Below are 13,117 nucleotides of genomic sequence, written 5' to 3'. Positions count from 1 at the left end.
AGTGACCAGCAGTGACCAGCTGTGATCTGCAGTGACCAGCAGTGGCCAGCTGAGCAGTGAGAGTGGGAGCTGATGTTCCTGGTGACGGACCGCTGAGTGACGGATGTGGCTGACGGCGTCGTGCACGCTGACAAACAGCCGGCGCTTTGAGATGGACCCTGAGAAGAAACTGGCTCTGTCCAGCTGCTCCACCACACATGCTACACACACACACACACACACACACACACACACACACACACACACACACACACACACACACACACACACACACAGAGAGAGAGAGAGCAGATGACCTTTCAGACAGCACTAATCAGCAACAAATATGAATGATGTGATCAAGGGAGAGAGCAAGGTGGCAGCGCTGAGGCCGACACACCGATGCATTGTGGGTGTTCTGACGTGCTCCCCCTTTTACCTTGGCAGCCCGCGAGGTAGACGTCCACATCAATCTGCCCAAAGTCCTGGAAAACCTGCGAGACAGAGACAGAGACAGAGACAGTTGTTGGAGACACGTGAAGCTTCGTCCGCCGTCGTTCTTCAGCCCGTCGACCTCGAGCGACTGATGATGAACCTCCAGAACCCTGCAGAACCCTCACTCTCTGACTTCCTGATCCACGAGATCCAAGATCGCTCTTTCTCTTCCACGCGTGGAAGAAATGGCACAAAGATCTGTCTCTGGCCTGCGAGAGCTATCGCTTCTCCTTTGTGACATCACAAAGGGCAGATTTCCAAAGTTTGGTGTTTTAACAAAAAAATGTGCTGAAAAGAAAGCAACGTATTTGGGATCTGACTGACAGACTGGCAGTTGGACTTTTAGAGCAGCGTTTCTCGACTGGTGGGTCGCGACCCACTGTTTTTGATTGGGTGGCGGCTTTGTTGGGCCCCCCCTTTTTAAAAAGGGATTTTAAAATATTTATGTAGAGAAAATACATTTATTTTGCAGGACATACAATTAAATGCAATCGTTTCAATCATTTCCTGTCTACACATTGAGAATGTGGGCTTGGTGGAACACATTTGGGAGGCCACCTCATGATGAGGGAGAACTGGGGGTCCTGGGACTCCACCAGTTGAGAGGCACTGGTTTGGAGGTGGTGAATCTCACTGATCTAACTTCACTGTGGCTGCTGTGTGGAGGAACATCTGGAGGACCTACGTTCTTCAAGGTCTTCACGGCGACCGTGTCCACAAAGCTGGTGGTGGAGACGTCCAAGATGAGGCTGTGTGTGTCCGGCCCGCAGCCCCTCCCCTGCTCCACGTCGCCCTCGTGTGACGGCTGCGTATCGCTGGCGGCCGCCGCCGCCGCCGCCTCGTGTCTGAAAGCCCAGTTGACGTGGCCGTTACCTGGGCCGCCGTTCACCTGATGTGTCCCTGCGGGGACTTTAACCGCCTCCATCATCGTAGGAGATGAGTTTGTGTTGAGACTCTTCAACTGAAAACGTTGGAAAAGTGGAGAATGAGCGGAAATGAGTCGGTTACACAACCCAAAGATGCATGAACAGTGAATGTGGACACAATTGAAAGACAGTACTTGTCCCTCTGCCTCCTTTATAGCTTTCTTCTTCTCTTTGTCCTGTTTACGCTTCAGCTTCTTCTTCTCTGTCAGCAGCTTCCCCACAGTGATTCCACTCTGCAGAATCATCAGAGAGAGAAACGTGAGCGCGAGACAAGGGGGAGAACTTGTGAAAGCCATTAGGAGCATTCCAGACGGAACAAGGGGATTTCATTTTGCAATTAAGAAGTACATCCAGCTCGCGTACACATACACACACACACACACACACACACACACACACACACACACACACACACACACACACACCTTCTCCTGCAGGGCTTCCACATACATCTCAGCGTTTGTGTAGTAGATGGTTGTGGACGAGCGGAAGATTTTAATTCCTGGAATCTCTTTGGCCTGCGGGGACACATGAAGATGCCCAGAGGTTGACACTCTCACACCATGTTGCACTCTCTCCTGCACTCTCCTCCTCCCCTGCTGCTCGTTCACACCACAATTCTTCTCTCATTTCCCATCCTTGTCTGTCTTTGAGTCTCACGATGCCGATTGCGTTGCTCTTGTTTGCCAGTATTCTCAAAGGGTCTGTTCCCCCCCACAGAACACAGAACACAGGTTCAGTTCTACAGCCCAACCCACCATTGTTTTGTTTTCATTTGAATTTACGGAGACACGGGCTGGGTTGAAGCACTCTGAAGGTGCACGCGGTCCCAGACGGACGCACATTTACCATTAGCATCCGTAGGCGCAGTCATTGCAGCCGTTACAGCTGAAACATATTAGCATATTATTGTATATTCTGTGGAAGCACACCATCGTTTTGCTGCTTCCTCTATCACTAATCTACAATAATACATTTTAAAACCTGTTGTCCTGTCTCACAGATTAAAAAAAATAATAATTTAACTTGAGGGGGGAATTGAAACCGTGAAATACAGATAGTGTTACACAACTCTAAAGTTTAATGAGTGCTAGTTGGTCCTAGAACGCCAGCATGAAGTCACCTGATTACAGTTGTTGTTATGTCACTGTTTTTAATGACTTTTTATGCAGTGACAGTTGAGCCCTCCTGCCTTATCCAAGCACAATAATAAAAGTTATTGTCTGAACAACAGTGACGTTGCGACCTCAGCTGGCTGTAAAGCGCAGTGAGTGGTTCCAAGAAAAAACGGATTTTATTTGTTTTTAACAGTGCCGATGATTGACGGCTATCATGTCCCACCCTCATCGCGTGCTGACCATTGAGGCTGACTTCAGCCCACACAAAAAAATAAATAAATAAAATAAAAATAAAAGGAAGTTAAGAGACTGCGGGGCGTGACGTTAACGATGTCTAAATTACTCAAACGGACAAACGACTGAAACGAACGACGAAAGTTGTGTGTTGCTGGTTTCAATGGAGGGCTAGCTAGCGCTAAGGGCCGGGCTAACTAGCTAAGTTAGCTTAGCCGAGAGGCTCCACTGGACAAAGCGCCCTCTGCTGTCCATGGCCAGGCCAGTCCGGAAATCACATGACCTCGAACCCTCGGCCATCAGCGTGTCTACGTCATCCGTGGCCTACGTGCAGTGTGTCCACCATCGACGTGAACTTCCTGTCAAGGTGAGGTAGGCCAGCTGGTTTCCAGTGTTGACACTGCGGACACTGCTCTTCTTCTCAGCAGCTGTCATTGATGCGAGTGTTGGCTTGTTTCTCATTGGCTCTCATTGTCCTTGGTGGTCGAGGTCAACGCTAGCAGAAGCCTGGTTGTCAGTTGTTGTGTTGTTGTTGGAGCAGTGTGGACTTGTGTTGGGACGCAGCTTTGCATCGTGTTCTGCTCTGTGTAGCTGCATATCCAGTTTTCTGTTCCAGGGTCACCAACATGCTGGCAGTGGAAATCTGTTGAATGGAGTCTGTGTGCATTTCCCCCCAGGCTTGTTTGTGTTCTATTTTACTCAGGTCATGTTGTGCATCACCTCTTAGATACAAACTGCTAGAGTTAATATACAAATTAACACTTATTTAGATCAGTAAATCCTTTGGATTTATTTTTTATTTTTATTGGTTTATTTTTAATTCACTCTTTGCACTGTTTCTATTTCTTCTCCTTGCACTGTATCTGCTGCTTTAGCTGTGCAAATGTCTCCAATGTGGGATAAAATAAAGGCATCCTTATTCTGGTTGCGATCAATAGGTTGTTGTCAGGTGATGTCACATGGTTGGAGATGGAGCTCAGTGAAGAAGTGGAAAGTAGGTTTTGTTGCTGAGGATTTGTCCTCTAGAAAAATGCGTTTCAACTACGTTTCCCGTAGTTGACGGTTGCCCCCCGGTGGCTCTATCCAATCCAACTCCATTTCTACTTCATAACCGTGTGGCTGGAACCCAGCTAGTACGGACTGCTATCGCAGTTCCACTGTAATCACTGCCACCAAAAAGAGCAACAAGCATCACGACAAATGTTGTGCTTTAAAACAATGTTTTTCAACCACTGTGCACACTGGCGCACTGTGAGAAGATGAATGAATCAGACCCACCTGTGAGTAGGTCTCTGTGTCCAGGTAGAGGTCAGTGCCCGACACGTGGCCCAGGATGGAGTAGGTGGGTCTGGAAGGTTTGAAGAGGTCAGCGTCAGGTCAACGGAGCAGAGGCTCTATGGCCGAGCGAGCACACGAGGCAGTGAGAGAGTGAGGCGGCGTTACAGTTGCGTCCTGAAGATGACGGTGAGCATGGCGAAGCCGACGGACACGGCCAAACCCAGGTCCAGGTTGAGCAGGATGGTGCTGAGGAAGGTGACCAGCCACACCAGCTAGGAAGCAGCAGAGAAGAGTCAGCTGTGGGCTTGACAGCAGCTGCAGTGGAGCAGCAGCAATCTGCAGAGCTTCCTTCACTCGCACAAGGTCAGGCCTGTTGCTCCTCCACAGAGCCGGGACGTCCAGGAACTGCTTGAACATCCCTTTTAAATTCACCAGCACGATGGTGGACAGGACAGCCTGGGCCACACACACACACACACACACACACACACATTAACTTTCAGATAGGATTGGCCTGATATTCACTGCTGAGAGAGATCATTGATTCTTATTGACTAGAAGAGATAAAGATATTCCAGAGGTGTGCAGCAGAGGGCGCTACCTTGGGAAGATCCTCAAAGAGAGGACCCAACTTAAACACCGTGATGAACACGATGACGGAGGAAATCACGCCAGCCACCTGTCAACACACAAACATCATATATGTGTGTGTGTGTGTGTATACAGTACTACCCAGAAAATGAGAATATGCTGAAAAGGTTGCTGTATTTCTGCAATTCAACTTAAAAGGTGAATGTGACATATTATATAAAGGAATAATATGCAAATCAATATATTTCAAGTTTTTATTTCTTGATATTATTTATTATTATTTCTTGCAGCTTAAAAAAAACCCTCAAATTTTATTCTAATTTTCTGCATTTGTGGGTTTGTGGTTTTAATAAGCTGAAAATCTTAATCAGCAAAGTTACAACAAGGAACTGATTGAGCTCAATACAATTAGCTGCTTTCATCTTTTATGTTAAATTGCCAAAATAAAACAACTTTTACTGGATATTGTAATTTTTCTGGTAGTACCTGTGTGTGTATGTGTATGTGTGTAGTGATTGTGTGTTGACCTGGGTCTTGCCGCCGGTGCTCTCCTGGACGAGGCTGCGTGACAGCGAGGAGGTGACAGAGTAGCACTGGAAGAAGCTGCCCACTGTGTTGCTGAGGCCCAGCGCCAGCAGCTCCTGCACACAGGCAGCAGCACAGAGGCTTCAGGCAGCAGGAACAGATTAGCTCGCACATCAACCCGAAGCCGTGACATCCATTACTTCAGCCTCTTTGAGTTCCACGTGGGTTCGTGGGGTGAACACCATAATGGACTATTCATTCACTTCCACGGTGGTTGCAACACATGGGCGGCCCTGCGGGGAGCGCTGCCGACCGTCTTGAAGCTACGCTACGCTTGATGGCAGGAGGAGAGTGAATGGGACGTGAACGACGGAACGGGCCGGCTGAGAGGCTGCGAGTGCTGCTGCCAACGTGCCGTCGAGCAGCAGGATCATCCCAGTCACATGCCTCCGCTGCTGCCTGTCTGGGCCTTAAGTCGGCTGGCTGTGGGCTACAGTGACTCAGAAAACACTGCACCGTATTGTCACGTCTTTCTGAAAGAGGATTCCTGGGACTGACCTGCGGTTCTTTTGTCGCGTGTGCCATAAACTGTAGCACAGCGTAGCAGAAAGACTTCATTGCAGCGTCCAGCAGTGGAACTTGACTCGGCAGCTTCGTGCTCGTGACTCGAACGACAGCAAGAGCGACTGAGATTCACCCGTGTTTGTAAACAGATGGCTGAATATTCACTCGTTGACTGCGTGATTACCATCCACTGGAAAGCAGCCGTCATTCCAGTGAGGTTCATGATAAAAAAAAAAAGAAAGCTGTTTGTGTCACATTATGCTTTGGTCTCGCACGTGAGTGAAGATTGTTTCATATTGGATCATAGCAAGTGTGAGATGAAAGAAAAACATTGTGGAATCACAGCACGCAACACAAGGAACCTGTGTGGACTGACAGCAACTCAGCATCGTAGGTGATGAATGATTTATACATGTGTCTCTGTTTTTCACTCTGTCCTGTCTGCCACCCTGGCTCACTCTGCTCCTCTCACTCTGCTCCTTTCTCTCTCTCACTCTGTCTCTCCTCTATTATTGTATTTCACCCCAACTGCTCCTAGGCAGATGATGGCCCTCTGGAGTCCGGTTCTGCTGCCCTAGGTTTCTTCCCACAGGGGAGTTTTTCCCAGCCACTTTCGCATCTTGCTTGCTCCGGGGGGGCCCGGTTGCTTCTCTCTGATTGTAGAAAGCGCTTTGAGACGCCTTTGGTAGTGATTTAGCGCTGTACAAATAAAGTTTTTATTATTATTATTATCATATGATAAATGTGATAACCGTGCAGATCAACGTGCTGCCCTCCTATTGGTTGTTTGCTTGACTTATTGTCAGCAATGTAATCTCCTAAACAGAGAGCGAAGCCTGAAGCGCTGCGCCGCCACAGCTGCCAGTCAAACCTGCTGTGCACTTTGCCGCAGGTTCACTCTGAGCTCCGACTGCCAGTTGCTGTATGCAGACGATGCTGTGCTGTCAACAGTTTGCTGCTTCCTGCGCCCCCCCCCACCGCCGCCTGTGTTGTTTTATATATAAATACACACACACTGCAGGGAAATGTTTTTGCTATGTTTCTTTAAAAAATAAAGATAAAATATTTGAAATAATTTATCCTGTTGTCTTTTGTAGTTTTACCAACAGCAACAACAAAAAATCGAAATCGAAAATCGAGTTTTCAGAGAAAAAAAATGGGATTTTTTTTTTTTTTTCGCTCAGCCTTATATAATATATAAAAATATAATATAAAGCATCACTAAAACACACACACAGTGAGGTATTTATGGAGTGTTTCCACTGCAGTGTCACTCTGACGCCTTCTGCAGCTCACCATCATGTGACTTTGTTCATGCTCGCTCACTGTGTAGTCACTGTGTGTGTGTGTGTGTGTGTGTGTGTGTGTGTGTGTGTGTGTGTGTGTATGTGTGCACTTGGTCCTCCCCCACCCACCTGGTTGCTGTCTACTTTGTAGCCGTGTTTGAGGGCGAAGGTCTTCCCCAGCGAGATGTTGATGGCGTAGCCCACGATGGCGATGGCGAAGGCGTCGCCTATCACACTGGAGAAGAACGTAGCATCAGGAAGCAGGGGGGCCTGGAGGCTGGAGCAGGAGGAGAGGAGATCAGGTCCTGGTTGGTTCTGGTTCTGTTGACTCACTGTCCCACCGCGACGTGCACCACTCATATTTCCACCTTGCAAATAATAGAAACAATCTGCAAACCACTGCAGCGTTGCTGTGTTATCCGTCCTTTTTATTCCATTATTTTTTCTACTAAGCTGGAAAAGGAAAAAAATATATAAATTGTATAAAATAAATTGTTTATATAATAATATAAATAATATAATAATAAAAATATGATCTATTTATTCCAACACGTCTTGTTCAACTGGACTGTTCTCTTTGGTCTTTTCCCATTTTTTCCATTTATACACTATAAACCTCTACTTCAATTATCCTCCACAATTTCACTGTGTTGAAGGTGAGCATGTAGTTTTTCACTCGGAGTTTCCAGCCAGTGATTCTTATTCTCCACAGCAGTCAGAGCAGGAGCGTCCCACTCGGCCCCACAGCCACTTCTGGCCTCTCAGATAAAACTGCCTTTAGTTTCCTTGTTGTTTTCCAGGAACACAATGTCGACAGTCTAGACACTCACTCACTCACTCAAGCACGCAGTGTGACTGTGTTCGCTATTTTCAGGATGCCCTGGTGAAATATCCAGCTCCTCCCTCCCTGCTTGTACATTTGACAGTGTGAGAGCGACTTGACTCGGCCTTGATGTGGAATTGTTGCTGCCGCCCCCTGGTGGTCTGATCTTACCCGCTGGGAATCTCTCCCACCACGTTGATGTCGTACTTGCTGGGCAGTCCACAGAAGTGGGTGATGATTGTTGCTGCTACCACCTGACAAAGTGCACACAAGTTGAAAAACTCTCAGCATCCTTCAGCGGGTGAAAAGCGACAGTCTCCCATGTATCAATATACTGAGTGTGGATGCAATGCCCCCTGCTGGAGGTGTGAGGGAAGTGTTTGGAGTGCCACTTGCCACGATGAGCTCGATGGGGATGGGCAGAGGGAGCTTCTCCCTGTAGCAGCCGTTGACTTCTTTGACCAGGATGAGCACAAAGAGGGCCAGGATGCTAACAAGCAGCTCGGGCACTCTGGTGCCAGGCAGCAAACTGCAAAGATCCACCAGCGTCTGGAGGACAGCAGAGCGCACACAGGTTACACAGGTCAGGTCTCTCAATAGGTGTCAACACACCATCCACGTTTTCCCACTGGGTTTTGGAATGAATTCCCTGAAGTGTGGCCTTGCTTGAGGCAACAGCGTCTGCTGTGACGCAGCTCTCCAGTGACCTGCTGAGTGTCTGAGGAAGAACCAGAACTCATTTCAATACTTCAAACACATCCTGACAGTTTTTCCTGTGTGTGTGTGTGTGTGGGTGTGTGTGTGTGTGTCCGTTTGTGTGTGTGTGTCCGTGTGTGTGTGTGTGTGTGTGTCCATCCTCTCTAAGTGACTCTGAAACCAACAGCAGAAGCTCTGTTTTCTGCTTCTCAGGGTGGAAGTTCTGCTACTTGTCACCAGGCAGCCATGAGAGGAAGACGAGTGCTTTATCGCTCCGTTCTCATCCCTCCTGCCACCGCTCCTGTTTAGTTTTGCTTTAGTTCAGGGTTGTCAAATATACGGCGAGATGATTTCGAAATTTTTCAATGAAAGAAGGCGCTGTTCTAAATGTGTCCACTTGGTGTCGCAATATCGTTTCTGCTTCGCAAACAAACTCAATACTGGGGCTGAGCAAATCGCCACAAGTACATCCACTCACGCCTCCTATTGGCTGCCCTCACTGCCCCACAACGTCTCCTATTGGCTACCTTCAGTGCCTCAGAACGTCTCCTATTGGCTACCTTCAGTGCCTCAGAACGTCTCCTATTGGCTACCTTCAGTGCCTCAGAACGTCTCCTATTGGCTACCCTCAGTGCCCCAAAATGTCTCTGTGGAAACAGACAAAGCTGACGCAGAGCAGTGTTGCCAACTTGGCGACTTTCTCCCCCAAAAAAGTCGCTATTCTCCCCATGGTGACTTTTTTTTTGGTGAAACGCGACTAGCGACAACTCTAGCGACTTTTTTCCTGCTGTTATCACGTCGTGATCAAGTGCAAATTGTCAATTATGCAAATTAGACGATGACGTCATTTGGTGCCTTTTTGCGACTTTCAGGACAGCCAATAGGAGGAGTTGGCAACACTGATGCAGAGTGCAGAGAGCTTAACGAACACAAACGATATTATCACCATGCCATGATGTTAGCGGTCCGGCCCGCTTGGGAATAGATTTCCCTCTATGTGGCCCGTGAACCAAAATGAGTTTGTTTCTTTGCTGAGCCTAAATGAGATGCCAATAGAACCTGGCTGTGTCTCTGTGGCTGCCATTGTTTGTGTGTTGTTTGTCAGCAGCAGGTGGGCTTTGTCTTTGCTATTTGCTCGGCAGAACGTCTCGCTCAATGATTAACAGGTACTAAGGAATGTTTCCAGTGTATTGATTGACAGGAGCCCACCGAGGGGCGGAGCCGGCTTCCCCTCACCGTCTTCTCTGAGTGTCGGCCGGTGATGCGTTTAAAGACAAGAACGTGAAAAGGAAACGACAGACGTTGCCAGTTCGTCAAGAATGACGGCTGTCAGTGATGCTAATACCATGACTATGACTGATGATATTATGATTATTTTTCATTATATGGTATTGCATCATATTCTATCAGATTATATTACATTACATTGTAACACTTCAAACACCCTTAGCTGTGCTTGCCACTTCATTCCCCCCAGTAATGCACAATCACGTTGGCCTCACCGCCCTGTCACATGACGTGTGACGGACACAATGTTGAACCTTCAATCTTAAAGTGTGCTGTGCGTGTGACACATACGTACTCACATGTATGAGGGAGAGGGGGCCGCTGAAGCGCCCTGGCGCCACTCCAAACAGGTACTTGAGCTGGGACACGCACACGTGACACGCCGAGCCCGTGGTGTAGCCGCGCACCAGCGGCTCCGACAGGTAGGTGACCACGAAGCCAAACTTGACCACGCCCAACAGAATCTAGGCCAGGAGCAGCAGGAGGAGAGGAGTTAATCCGGGAAACATCTGGCTCGTCTGCGTCTCACAGCTTCAGATGTGATTTAGATCTGACCACTAGGGGGCAGGCGGTGCATTTCACTGCCAGGCGGTCAGCGACTAAGTCATATTTAGTCTAGCCTGAGCTGGTCTCTGCATCGGAGACTAGACTAGACAATACCTATAGAGCCTATAGAGAATGACTTCATTATTCTGTTCACAACATCATAGTTGTCAGAGTGTGTGCAGGCCTCGCTGGCGCCCCCTGCTGGGTCTGACTGGCACCTGGAAGATCCCCGTCAGGAGCGTGAGGGAACACGCTATCTTCACCCTGGCGGCGGCGGCGTCAGCGCTGTCCACGCCCTCTGTTGCGTTGGTGGCGTTGGCCACGGCGGGCGCCAGCCGCTCGGTCACACCGCCGATCATAATGCTGACCACGGCGAAGGTCCCTGCACACACGGCACGACACGACAGGAAGTGGAGTTCAAGCAGCCGGCAGCGGCACGCACGTGCAGGTCGCTCCGCACTCACCCACTGAGATGTGTCTGGAGGTGCCAAAGATGAAGTAAACCAGCACCGGGTACAGCGAGGTGTAGAGGCCGAACACCGGGGGCAGGGACGCCAGCAGGGCGTACGCCATCCCTGATTGGATCAAAAAACCAGCAGCCAATAAAACAGCCACGTTAGTCTGACCGCATCAGATTGTTATTGCTCCTGCAGGAATCCAGTGGAAACGTGATGTCAATCATTCAACAGCCACTTTAGATCTCTGGAAGATAGAATACTTAGCCCTGTGTTTGTCACCTCCTGCAAAAAACAAAAACAAAAAGCGGCTTCCTGCTCAGACTCTGCTGCTGCTGGACCTCCCACTGCTTTAGAAAGGCTCAAAACAAACAGTGTCTGAGGGTGGAAGGTGTTCCCCAGGAGAGCTGCCGCAGCCCTGTGTGACATCACAGAGGGCTCCTCTCCAGGAATGACCACGCAGGCTGGAGAGCCACTGCCATGGTGTTTCTCTGGCTGCTTGTGATGAGTGTATTGGTGCTTGCTGGGGCCTCAGTCTCAGCCCTCAACTTATATGAAATACATTTTAAAAAAAAATACCTTCCACAAACTATGATGAAAACTACAAATATGTCTGCAAATGCAAATGATGTCTCGTTCCCATCAAATCCACTCTGCCTGATTACTTTTGTGGTAAAGAGCCAGTGTGTGTCCGACCTCTTCGCTTTCTTTGTTGTTTTTCAGGCTCTTTCAGGCAAGAGTGCATAGTAATAAAGAGAGAGAGAGAGAGTGTGTTTGTGTGCGTGTGTGTGTGTGTGTGTGTGTGTGTGTGTGTGTGTGTGTGTGTGTGTGTGTGTGTGTGTGTGTTTCCCTGCCAGACCAGCTTGCCTCTCATCAAGACTAAATAAATAGGAGCTAATGAGTGTTTGATCAATAAAAGCAGCAGATAAGGAGCAGGGACCTTGCGGCAGGTGCATGATGCCCACGCTGCAGCCGGAGATCAGGTCGCCCAGGGCGTTCTCTCTCAGGGAGTAGCGGGGAAGCCAGTCCAGCACAGGGACCCAGTTCAGCAGCCAGCGCCTCAGCCTGGGCGCCGAGCACCTGCACACACACAGAGTCACACACACAGAGTCACACACACAGTCACACACAGAGTCACACACACACACAGTCACACACACAGTCACACACAGTCACACACACACACAGAGTCACACACACAGAGCCACACACACAGAGCCACACACACACAGAGTCACACACACAGTCACACACACACACAGTCACACACAGTCACACACACACACAGAGTCACACACACAGAGCCACACATACACAGAGTCACACACACACAGTCACACACACAGAGCCACACACACACAGAGCCACACACACACACTGGGCTCGGGAAGCGCAACAGCTGCTGCACGTTTTTATCAGCTGGCTCAGTCAAGCAGTGAGCCAGCTGATAGCAGCAGCATGCCAGTGTGCCACTGTACCACACTGCTTCAGGGTAACATGGTCACAATGGGAACCATCATGTCACAATGGACCACATTTAAATAGCGGATGTCTGGCTGAACCAAAATGTTACAAAGTTCTTTGATGTTGTGTCAGTGGACTTCTGAAACTGACTTATTGAACCCACTGTAATGAAATTAAAATGAACTTGGCTTGTTCATTCAGGTCAACCATGCCTCCCCCCCCCCCACACACACACACACTCACTCCCAACCAAACATGCAGTGTTTGCTCACTATTGACCCACCACACAGGAAGAAACCTTCACGTTAGCGTTTGTAGGCACCTGAGAGCTTGAAATCACAACTAAGAAACAAAGATTTGAAAGATTGTTGTTGGCCTCCTGCTGCAACCTTGCCTGTGTGTGTGCATGTTTTCGATGATTTTTGTGTGGTATTTACCGGAGAGATTGCTTGACGTGCTCAGCCAGGGTTGGTTTGGTGGACCATGTGCGTTTCTCAGCCACCTCCTGCAGACGCAGCTCGTCCAGAACTTTCCTGTGCACAAAGTAATCTGCACCCGAGCCGTCGCTCTGCTCCACGTCGTCTCCGCTGGCCTCTTCGCTGGCAGACATGACTGGAGAACACTGCGTAACTCCCAGTGGTGGAGGCCTTCAGCTCGTAGTTCCACAACGCCAGGAGCTTCCTCGTGACGAGCCGTAGCTCAAACCTCCCTGCTGCTAAATAGTGAGTGTGAGGGCCGAGCCACCGAGCCAGTGGGAGTGACCCGTCCTCCCGTCAGTCAACAAGTGTCAGCGCTCTGCGTGTGTGTGTGTGTGTGTGTGTGTGTGTGTGTGTGTGTTGAATATTACCCT

The 13,117-nt window shown here is 49.1% G+C and overlaps 1 protein-coding gene across 1 annotated transcript in view; it reads right to left on the bottom strand.

Annotated features, from left to right (window-relative positions):
* slc26a6l2 (solute carrier family 26 member 6, like 2) overlaps positions 1 to 13,117 on the bottom strand; it is a 14,007-nt gene extending 890 nt beyond the window's left edge. Inside the window, exons 1-18 of the mRNA XM_076045839.1 lie at positions 12,705 to 13,117; positions 11,744 to 11,883; positions 10,813 to 10,923; positions 10,567 to 10,730; positions 10,102 to 10,266; positions 8,216 to 8,368; positions 7,991 to 8,073; positions 7,126 to 7,273; positions 5,149 to 5,262; positions 4,632 to 4,709; positions 4,391 to 4,486; positions 4,196 to 4,302; positions 4,031 to 4,100; positions 1,826 to 1,918; positions 1,535 to 1,633; positions 1,160 to 1,435; positions 419 to 473; positions 91 to 200 (exon numbers count right to left, since the gene is read on the bottom strand). Of these exons, the coding sequence (XP_075901954.1) occupies positions 91 to 200; positions 419 to 473; positions 1,160 to 1,435; positions 1,535 to 1,633; positions 1,826 to 1,918; positions 4,031 to 4,100; positions 4,196 to 4,302; positions 4,391 to 4,486; positions 4,632 to 4,709; positions 5,149 to 5,262; positions 7,126 to 7,273; positions 7,991 to 8,073; positions 8,216 to 8,368; positions 10,102 to 10,266; positions 10,567 to 10,730; positions 10,813 to 10,923; positions 11,744 to 11,883; positions 12,705 to 12,877 (2,235 nt within the window). The 5' untranslated portion in view covers positions 12,878 to 13,117. The remainder of the gene's footprint in view (positions 1 to 90; positions 201 to 418; positions 474 to 1,159; positions 1,436 to 1,534; positions 1,634 to 1,825; positions 1,919 to 4,030; positions 4,101 to 4,195; positions 4,303 to 4,390; positions 4,487 to 4,631; positions 4,710 to 5,148; positions 5,263 to 7,125; positions 7,274 to 7,990; positions 8,074 to 8,215; positions 8,369 to 10,101; positions 10,267 to 10,566; positions 10,731 to 10,812; positions 10,924 to 11,743; positions 11,884 to 12,704) is intronic.

This window comes from Nelusetta ayraudi, unplaced genomic scaffold, assembly GCF_046127955.1.
Source record: "Nelusetta ayraudi isolate G7.1 ecotype Tasmania unplaced genomic scaffold, CSIRO-AGI_Nayr_v1 ptg000088l, whole genome shotgun sequence".
NCBI lineage: Eukaryota > Metazoa > Chordata > Actinopteri > Tetraodontiformes > Monacanthidae > Nelusetta > Nelusetta ayraudi.
This window is presented reverse-complemented; position numbering and strand designations above follow the sequence as displayed.